Here is a 10468-nt window from a genome sequence, read left to right as displayed (position 1 = left end):
GACTATGATTGCACCCGTTATCCATTCCATTCGACAAAAGTTGATACAGTGGAGCTCGAAAAAATCAGGTACTACTCGCAATAGCATGGTACAGTCTATCGTGTTGGACAATCTCCAAGGAAAGTATACATCAGATTCAACGACTGGTCCGCAACTACATTTGATCTGGTAATGAAGAGGTGCATGGGCAAGCCCGAAACGCTCCCTCGTCACAAGTCGGCCGAACGTACAAGGAAGACACAAACACACACACAAATGCTCGTACGTCTTTATGAGGAGGAGAGGTGCATGGGCAAGCCCGAAACGCTCCCTCGTCACAAGTCGGCCGAACGTACAAGGAAGACACAAACACACACACAAATGCTCGTACGTCTTTATGAGGAGGAGAGGTGCATGGGCATGCCCGAAACGCTCCCTCGTCACAAGATGGCCGAACGTACAAGGAAGACACAAACACACACACAAATGCTCGTACGCCTTTATGAGGAGGAGGGTGCATGGGCAAGCCCGAACGGTCCCCTCGTCACAAGACGACCGAACGTACAAGAAAGACACAAACACACACACAAAATGCTTGTACGCCTTTATGAGGAGGAGAGGTGCATGGGCAAGCCCGAAACGGTCCCTCGTCACAAGACGGTCGAACGTACACGAAAGACACAAACACACGCACAAATGCTCGTACGTCTTTATGAGGAGGAGAGGTGCATGGGCATGCCCGAAACGCTCCCTCGTCACAAGACGACCAAACGTACAAGGAAGACACGAATAAAGAAAGAAGGAGAGAAAGAAACACGAATGATATCGACCAAAGAGATAAATACGTGTTTGATTCCAACGCAAGAGGACCCTTTATAAAATAGGGTTTTGTTTACAATGGCAACTTATAGTTAACCACAAGCTCAATCAAAACATAAATATTAAATGCCCTTAGAGACAAAAGCAAATCCGAACATGGCGAAGATGAACACACGAGAACGAACCACGACCACCCGAATGGCGAGCACACGGGCTCGCAATGACGAACAGGGCGGAGCAACGTCGAGCCAATGAAACTTGGGCTCACGAGCACTTCGAGTGCCGACACGAAGAAGACGAACACGTGGCGATGGGGGGATGAAGGGGTATGAGATGAAGAGAAGTGATGAATAAAAAGATGAAGAGCTTCGAAGGAAAATTGGCGATAGTCTCCTCCTCCCAAAACGTCTTCCCGAATGAGCCCCCCTCGACCTCCTTTTATAGGAAAAAAGAAGGGGGGGTCGCCAAATTTGTCTAAATGAAAAAGGAATAAAATTCCTTAAATCACACTACATTGTAAGCCTAGATTTGAACCATGTACCTCTAACTAGTAGTCAATGTCACTATCCACTAACCCACTAACTCTCACTTTAACAACATATAATTCTATCTCTATAACTTCTTAGTCTGTGTCTCCTCTGCATTTTATCTCTCTTCTCTCTTACTTTTTGCACGGGCTTCTATGTATCCTTTCTACTCTTTCTTTTCCCTTTTATTTTGCATATGCACAACTAATCGCTTTGTGTGCACACACATTGCACATGCACATTTTTGACCCCCCCTTTCGGCGGTTTTTCCCACTCTCGAGCATGCCACATCACGACAACGTAAGATCAGTTGGGACCTTTTGCAATGGACATGGCGTGATCCCTACGCGGGGCAAGGAAGCAAACCCATCCCTTTATTCCAATTCACAACTAGATTGGGTCACCACATTCTAGCTGGTCAAACCGCCCGAGAGTTAGCTGTTGCAAAGGTCTGGCACACATTTCAAGTTCCTCCCACAATAATCACCAAGTTTTGGCGGAAAATCTGGAAACAACAACACGTGAGGCGAATTACCACGTTCTAATGGCTATTAATACATAAGTCCCTACCGGTGGGAGCATGGCAACGTGGGAACCTTAGCTCTCCTAATTGTGTAGAGTGCCCACATGCAGTAGAATCAATACGACACGCTTTATGGGACTGCCCAACGTCCCATCGAATATGGCGAGGGGTTGGCCACTTGTTACAATTATGCCAGGTGCAAGGCTCAATCAAGTGGGGAAATATATGCAGTAGAATCAATACGACACGCTCTATGGGACTACCCAACGTCCCATCGAATATGGCGGGGGGTTGGCCGCTTGTTGCAATTATGCCAGGTGCAAGGCTCAATCAAGTGGGGAAATATATGTTGACTATCATGGCAGACCGCAGTTGGCAGATACGAGCATTAAGAGGAGGGGATGACTTTGGTGATAAAAGCACAAGAGGTATTTTTCTCCTCTAGGGGCAATGTCTGTTGAAAAACCACCACTCGGCCACAACCGAGGAATAGGATCAACTCCAGAAAACAGGAAATACAAAATTCACGAAGACAATAGAGAGAAAAGTACACAGAGTGTTTTACGTGGAAAACCCTAAATGGGAAAAACCACGGGAGTCCTCAAACTCCAACTATCACTATGAACAGGGATGTACAATGGTGAAGCTACAAGGCAACAACCTTGAGCTCACTGTCTTCGCCACAGGCGGCGGTAATACACAGAGGCGTCGACCTCTTCCTTCCTCCTTCTCTCTCACTCGCTCTCGGCTGCTCTCACTTCTCATGAAAATGAGCAACAACATCAAACTGTTTGCCCTAAGTCATATTTATACACATATGACTTTCGGGCTATTTACAAATATAGCCTCAAGGGCTCTTGGCAAACATATTCACAAATATGTCCCCGCATCCGGATCTCTCTCCGGGTACATTCGTCATCCGGCTCCGTAACCGGGGTCTTCATCATCCGGCTCCGTAACCGGGGTCTTCATCATCCGGCTCCGTAGCCGGGGTATTCATCATCCGGCTCCGTAGCCAGGGTCTTCAGCATCCGGCTCCGTAACCGGGGTCTTCATCATCCGGCTCCGTAGCCGGGGTATTCATCATCCGGCTCCGTAGCCAAGGTCTTCGTCATCCGGCTCCGTAACCGCAACCGGGCTTGCCGTCATTCATCTCCGGACATCCCATCTGGAGGGACCGAAATCCCAACAATGTCCACTCCACTCCTCTTAATGACAAATCTCAAGAGGTTTTGGAATTGGTCAACCCAATAACTCTTTGGATTCTATGGAAACAACGATGTAGGTGAGTCTTCTCCAACCAAACCGCACATCCAACAAGGTTATTGCAAGAGATATGGAGTGAAGTTGTAGCCACTTTAAAGAGACAATATGATGGCCTTAAGGGCGGCTCCGATGGAGTTGAAAGACAATGAATAGCCTTCATCCAACAATGGTTGTCCTCTCCCTTATTTGAGTCAGTGGGCATCCACATAAGATGGAACTATCGCGTCCCTATAGGGATTTGTACATAATCGTCTCATTTGTAAAATTTTATAACTAATGGAAGGAGTTTTTTTTGGAAAAAAAGAAGAAAAAAAGAAGAAGAAGGTTTTACTATCAAAGTGGAGTGAGGTCCAGGAGATAAGTGGTAGAGGAAACTTCAAGGCCTGATTCACAAACCACCATGTTTGTAAGTATGCTTGGAAAAAGCTATCGATGAATCTAAGAATGAGCTCAATTCATTGTCAAAATGAGGTGTTTTATTGTCATGGAGGAATCAAGAATTGCATGTATTTAAAGTTGAGAAGTACTCCAATGTGCAACCATAAATGTGTGGATTATGATTCTAGAATGCATAATGAACCATAATGCATTACAATCCTACGTATGGTTGTTTTACAAAATGGGAAACATCATTAAAAAGTCAATGTTATCAAATTCTCTTGTATCAGTATTTCTCCATGTGTGTGTGCACATGCACGCTATTAGGTTTGAGGTGTTATTTTGTATTCTGAGAGCTTGTGATAAAGGATGAATTTTAAGGGATACTTTTATTAGCTTATGGGAAAGGAGAACTATTTTGGCCAAATATCCCCTCTACAAAATATTTAAAGCTCTACTACACACTAAAAAATTAACTCAAAGCTTTCGGGTTCTTGAAGATCTACTAAAAGAATGGTTTTCAATCCTTTATAGGAGATTATAATTTGAGTTTAGAAGGTTTTGTATTCATTAAAGATGGCCTTGTTTGCTATTTGTACACAAGGGTGTTAAATTTTAATCCATTAACCATAAGTTTTCAACATGCTAAAACAAAATCTTGTGCTCTAGAGTCTAGACTAAGTACTAAGAACATGTGTTGCTAGCTTCTTGAAAACATGATGCATAAGTTAGAGGAAAGATATAGTCATCAAAGTCCGAAACATATTGATGAGTGGAGTGTGGGATTTCAAAATTTTCAAACTTCTCATTTAGTAAATTGACAAATTTAGAATGGTTTATGAGAATTGATGAAGTATGTGTGATGAGTTTATTGATTTATTAAATGATGATAACTCTCTTGATTTCTATGTAATGGCTATGGTTTGACATTTTGTGAGACTCCAAATAGTAACGTCCCAATGCAATATCAACACATAACAATTTCTAGAGGTCGTGGATAAAGATGCAAAAGCATAGTATGAATGAAGCACGATGTTATAAGGCATGCCAAAGAGTGAGATTTGGGTATTTATGTGTATGTTAGGTGTATCCAATGGTGTATTGTGAGGCCATATTGAAATTGATGTGATATGACATCCCAAAGAGTGAGATTTGGGAATTTGTGGGTATATTAGGTATATGCAATGGTGTATTGTGAGGCCATATTGAATTTTACTCAAGATAGATCTCGTTGTCCACCTTGGTCTCTTATTCAAAGGCACTAATTAAAAGTTCTCTTCGATTTATGAGGGGGCTATGGGGAACAAGAGGATTGCAATATTCTATTGTTAATATGATTAAACTAGATTCATTACACACTGTCCAAAAAACGTCTTTTGGGTGATCAAACGCATACATTCTATAAAAAATTAAATGGATGCACTTGGAAATCATGTTCTCTTGCAAGCTTTGACCAATGCATTACTTTGAATTTTTATGTGAAAGAAAAAATGTTGTTATTGAAAAGATATTTCTTGGCTAGGATATTTTCATTCATATGTCCATTTAATCTAAATTGTTGAATTATTTAAGCCATGTAGAAAACCTACTTTTTTTACATTGACAATTTGACTTGGTACAATTGGATCTCTACTCTTTAGATGGGCTCCTATGTAGCACATTGGTGAAAATCAGAACACTTTGTGGATTGATTTTATCAATAAAAATCACCCATAGACAAGAATCCGTTGGTAAATAGTTTGTCAATATTAGAATAGGTACTAGTGTTTGTGAACATTTAGATATTGACCCCCTAAAGTTTGTATTGAAAACATTAAGGTCAAATTATGATTAAGGCAATAAATAGATATAAAATGCGATAAAGCCAAGGCATTTAGAGGTTGATAAAGTACTCAAGTCTACCTACCACTTCAATGATCGCGAGTCTCATCACATTCCTATTTTTGACAAAGTTCTTTGTAATCGGAGAACAATAGACCCTAGAATTTGTCATTGTTTTTTTAACCTATAAATTCGTATCCACCAGTTGACGCATTGAGAGATTACAAGGGTAGTTGGACATCTATAATTGATGGTTGTCTATCAAGAGTAATGTCAAGTTGAGAAACACTTATACATAGGAGATACTCAAGATAACTCATATGCAACGACCCAATCATAGCATGTCAATTTTCTTTGTGTAGATTGAATGTCCATGCATGTCTACATCATGATTTTACCTAAAGAAGAAAATATTCTTTATGAATACTTGATTAGATATACTCCTAGTATGTCAATAAAGGAACCGAGTTTGCCTTTGACGTATAATGTGGAGCCCATGTAAGATCATTAATTTTGTTTGTTTTATTGTTCTCAATGTAATTAGTAGGAGTGCATTAATTTGTCATTTTCACATCAATATGTCAAATCAACAATTATCAATTAGTTAAGTTCGAGAAAAATATCTGAAATAAAGCTAGGACTCATTAGGAGAAAGCAACAAGGAATGAAATGATGGGGCATGTGTGAAGTTCCTTTTCGAGGGACTTGGAATTATTATAGTAATAAAAAATCCATTCTCCAAGAAAATTTGAATTAAGGCATGCCACTACTAGTCAAGCTGAATTAGATACCAGATTCTATTGAGAAGACATTTCTCTAAGAAACAATGATGTAGCAGACCAAGATATTGCTTGATGCCCAATAAATCAATACACAAATTATGGCTTCATGACTTTGTAAATTAATGTGCCCAATATAATAAAAAGCAAAACACCCAAAAGAGAGAGAGAGAGAGAGAGAGAGAGAGAGTAGTTTTACAGTTACTCATAAAAAATAAAACATACAAATTTTACAAAAACTTTTCAAATAAGGCTCATTAGATTGCCTCTTTATGAGTTAGTGATACAAAATAGGACAGTCTCTTTAGATTGTGCTAATACAAATAGGAGTGTCACTTTAGGGTGGGAGTACTAGTAAAAAAACAAAGAGGCTTATAAAAAGAGCTGAATGGAATTCTTTATCCAACAAAAGGGCATGCAAGGGATAGAGCATAAGTTAAATTTGAGGAGGCCAAATGAATATTCGCGAAATTTAGACAACACATAAATGTTAACTTCAAGGGATCTTGTCCGAGGCTAGCGACATTTAAAGATTTTCCTTAAGTTTCATTGGAAGAACCCTAATAGCGATCTTAGAGAGAGAGAGAGAGAGTTTTGGAGTATGCGTGCAAACTTAAAGTTGGTGTGCTCTAAGGGATCCTAGGGAAGTTTATAGATCGCCTAGCCTTGACATTGACCTCGCTAGTTTTGGTCATGGGTAACATGGAAGTTGAAGAAGAGGAGCGGCGACGGACATTGACAGGAAGTCCCTCCAACATTTTGAGAGTGATGGCAATGCCATAGTAGGGTTCGAAGTCTGGGTGGGCGAGCGAGATTCGGAAGCGGCGGATGATGGCAGCTGCCGCACACTTCATCTGGAGGATGGCCATATCCTTACCTATACATGTGCGCGGGCCCCCTTGGAACACCGGGAACTTGTATGGACTTACTTGCACAAACGTGCCTACATTGTCCTCGTCACCCGCGATTGTGTCAGTCTTTTCGAGCCATCGTTCAGGTTTGAACTCATGGCAGTCGGAGCCCCATATTTTGTCCATTCGTGCCACGGCATACGCATTGTATATCAGGTGTGTTTTCTTGGCGACTTTGGTCCCGTTGGGTAGCACATCCGCCTCCTCCACGAGCTTTATGTCATGAGGCACGGGAGGATACAATCTTAGCCCTTCGTGTATGGCAGCATGGAGATAAGTCATCCCCTTCAGCTCATCATATGTGAACTCTTCTTCCTCTTCTTCCTCGTCTTCACTTTGCATATCTTGACTATGCTCTTGACCAATGTTGTACACTCCATCATATTCATTCACACTAGACTTCTCACTTCGCTTAACTTGCGTGGACTCATCACCAAACTTATCCCCAGCTAAATCATGCTCAAAATGGCCATTCTTAGCTTGGCCTGATTTCTCCCCACCCACATACATACCTTGACCATACAAGGCTTGACTACACTCATCCTCAATAATTATATGCTTCTTGACTTGGCCACACTCCTTCTCATCTTCTACATGGTTTGCTTGACCAAATTCATGCACCATATCCAAATGAACCCTATGACCAAACTTCACCTCATCTTGCTTACATTGCTTACCTTGTTCACCATCTTGACCAGGCTCTGTTACCATCATCATCTTCTTCGATTCCACATGGCCATGAAGACCATCGCAGGGATCAGGAGCTATTTTTGCACTGTGATTCTTCTTCTTCTTTGCCGACTCCTCCAGGGAAGGCTTCTTCCGCATTTGCAGCACTCTAGTTACCTCGTCATAGATTTTTTCTTCTATATGAGGGTGTTTGATAAGCAACCAGAAGAACCAAGTCAACCCAACAGAGGAGGAATCCCTCCCAGCTACCATGAAGCTAATGCTAGTGTCACGAAGGAACTCATCTTTCTTCCGATCCTCTGACAGATATAGCTTCTCGTAATCACCAGCATATTGCTTCTTGTCTTCTCCCACTTTCTTATCTGTCTCATTGAATTGCACCATACTCATTAATCTTGATAAAAGATCACATGCTTCTTGCCTATCCTTCATCAGGTGTTCTTTTTTCCGCCTTGCGATCACATTCATGGCGAAGCTATGCACCACATGTAGGGCTTCGGAGAGCTTCCTCTCGGGGCCCACATTCATGGCCCTGGCGAACTTCCATAGCCAGTTGGGCAAGAAGAACCTCTTGAGGATGAGCTCCGAGGCGTCATCAAACGCCTGCACTAGAGGCCCATTCTCTAAAGACAAGTCTAGACAGGCTGGGTCTACACCCAGGGTCACTTGGCACACATTATCAAAAGCAAATTTCATAAAGATGTCTTGTAAATCTATACTCATTGCCGGAGACGATGAGCATGCTTCTTTCAAGACTGGGACAAGGCGATTCGTGACCTCATTCTGGACAGTGCGGAGGATGAAGGTCTTAAGAGAATGTGCCGAGAAGCCATTGATTGTCATCTTCCTTTGGAACTTCCATTGGTCTCCGTCCGTATTAAAGATGCTGTCCCCTAACATGTCTTCCATGACCATGTGAAACCTAAAGCCTTTGCTATAGTTGGGAAAGTTGGTCTTCAGCATGTGCTCTATGACGAGTGGGTCAGCCGTAGTGTGGAACTCCATCCCGAAGATTTTGGTTGAGAACGTTAGGTCATCTTCATCGTACATTATCTCGGCTACAAAGTCATGCAATCGGTGGATGTTTCGAAACAAGGGGATTGCTGTCCCTATGAAAGGTAGGGCACGTGGAGGGCCAAACAACCACCATAAAAACATGGTAATGATTAGGCTCACCGGTATCATAATCTCTCGAGGGATTGAAAGCAATGATGAAACCATCATATCTATGTTCCTTAGAAACTCCATGGGATGATAAACTTGTAGGGTTTCTCAAAGAATTTGAAATGAAATTGGATTATGTTGTAGACTATATTGATTTACTAAGAATATGCTTTGAACACTAGGTTACAAAGTTTGTGGAGAGAACTTAACATCTACAAATGCTTGATCTTGAATTCATCCTAATGGAAGATACGTCAATATATGTATGCTACGGATGTGAGGTAGTTGAGAATATTGCTTTGATGTCTCCTAAATGTATATCTACCCAAATGTAACAATGTCGTGGCCAACCATGCATGATCTAGGATTCGCTCATAAATTTAAATGACCTATCCAACATCGTGTTTATTACACCAAGAAAATAGATAAGCAACTGAATGAAGTGTAAATGAATCATCCCAACACAGGAAAATAATGTATATAAAGGCAATATGTACTCTCAAATTAAATAAACACATAGATTACAGTATTGAAGTACCACGAACTATTTACACTAGGCCAAGTGCTTTTTCCATGGACACTTGATTAAGTTATACCTCGTATAATATTGCGTCATGATAATTTTCTTTGGTTAGATGCTGGTTGGGTAGAGTATTTAATGATTGCCAACTTCTCACCATTTACCGTTTTATTGAATGGAAATGGTTAGGTGTGCCAAGGTAGACAAGGAGTGTAATCTTTCTTGTTTTTAATGTTATAAAGTGAAAGTTTACCTTTTCTTATTGCAAAACTGGGAAAAGAAATCACTCTACTGAGATTTCAGCCTTACTTTGAGCGCGTACTGATATTTTCTGTATGCTTTATTTTTTGTGGGTTTTTACCTCAAAGTGAAGTTTCCCACGAGTAAGTAATATATGATGGTCCCAAAAAAGAAATCAATCACACATTTTTTTAGCATTATATATAAATATTACTAATGGGAAATCTCAAAGCCAGGAGAAATTCCACAATAATAATAATAATAATTATTTTCCAACAATGGTTTATATTATGTCTAAAGTGATTTTAATTATATATGAATAGTGCCTCATGTCGATGGAGGAAATACCTAGAGAGGTGGCTGATACCTCCAACATATACAACCATTAACCATGCAAAAGGCATTCATCATTTCCCATCTCTTCTTAAAAACCTCTTGCTTTCAAAAGACTATATCTAAATCACCCTTGATAGCATCATATTCTCCTTTCCGTGTATGCACCAAAGTCAACCAAGTCTCCTTGACTACATTCACAACATTCCACTGAATTTCTTGAAATATCCCTTGATATCTACTAGTCCACAAAATCCATAAAACTATTGAACTAATCATCTCCCGAACCACACAATCCTGTACTGAATTAATAGACATACCTAGCGACACTTCCGCGACATATCGACCTCTCGTATACAATGCAAAGTTAACATTTTCTTTTTCATAATCTTATCGTTCACCCTTGATATCTGCCCACATCATTGCCCCCATTTATATACTCTAGAGCCATATATCTCATGCAAGAGACACAAAAAACATTTTCCAAACCAATTTAGTTGCCATATATGACCACAATA

General features: G+C 40.7%; 1 protein-coding gene across 1 annotated transcript; it reads right to left on the bottom strand.

The window, feature by feature from the left end:
• Positions 1-6272: 6272 nt before the first annotated feature.
• LOC147848322 (cytochrome P450 94A2-like) lies at positions 6273-9142 on the bottom strand. Its single transcript, XM_087338492.1, has one exon. It carries the CDS (start codon positions 8939-8941, stop codon positions 6722-6724), a length of 2220 nt encoding a protein of 739 aa, XP_087194618.1. The 5' UTR covers positions 8942-9142; the 3' UTR covers positions 6273-6721.
• Positions 9143-10468: the final 1326 nt, after the last annotated feature.

The sequence above is a fragment of the Azolla caroliniana genome, unplaced genomic scaffold (genome assembly GCF_043228905.1).
Source record: "Azolla caroliniana isolate FFs.n. ecotype wild unplaced genomic scaffold, voAzoCaro1.0.p SCAF_394, whole genome shotgun sequence".
Lineage (NCBI taxonomy): Eukaryota > Viridiplantae > Streptophyta > Polypodiopsida > Salviniales > Salviniaceae > Azolla > Azolla caroliniana.
The sequence above is the reverse complement of the archived record's forward strand: the minus strand, read 5'-3'. Positions and strand labels throughout refer to the sequence as shown.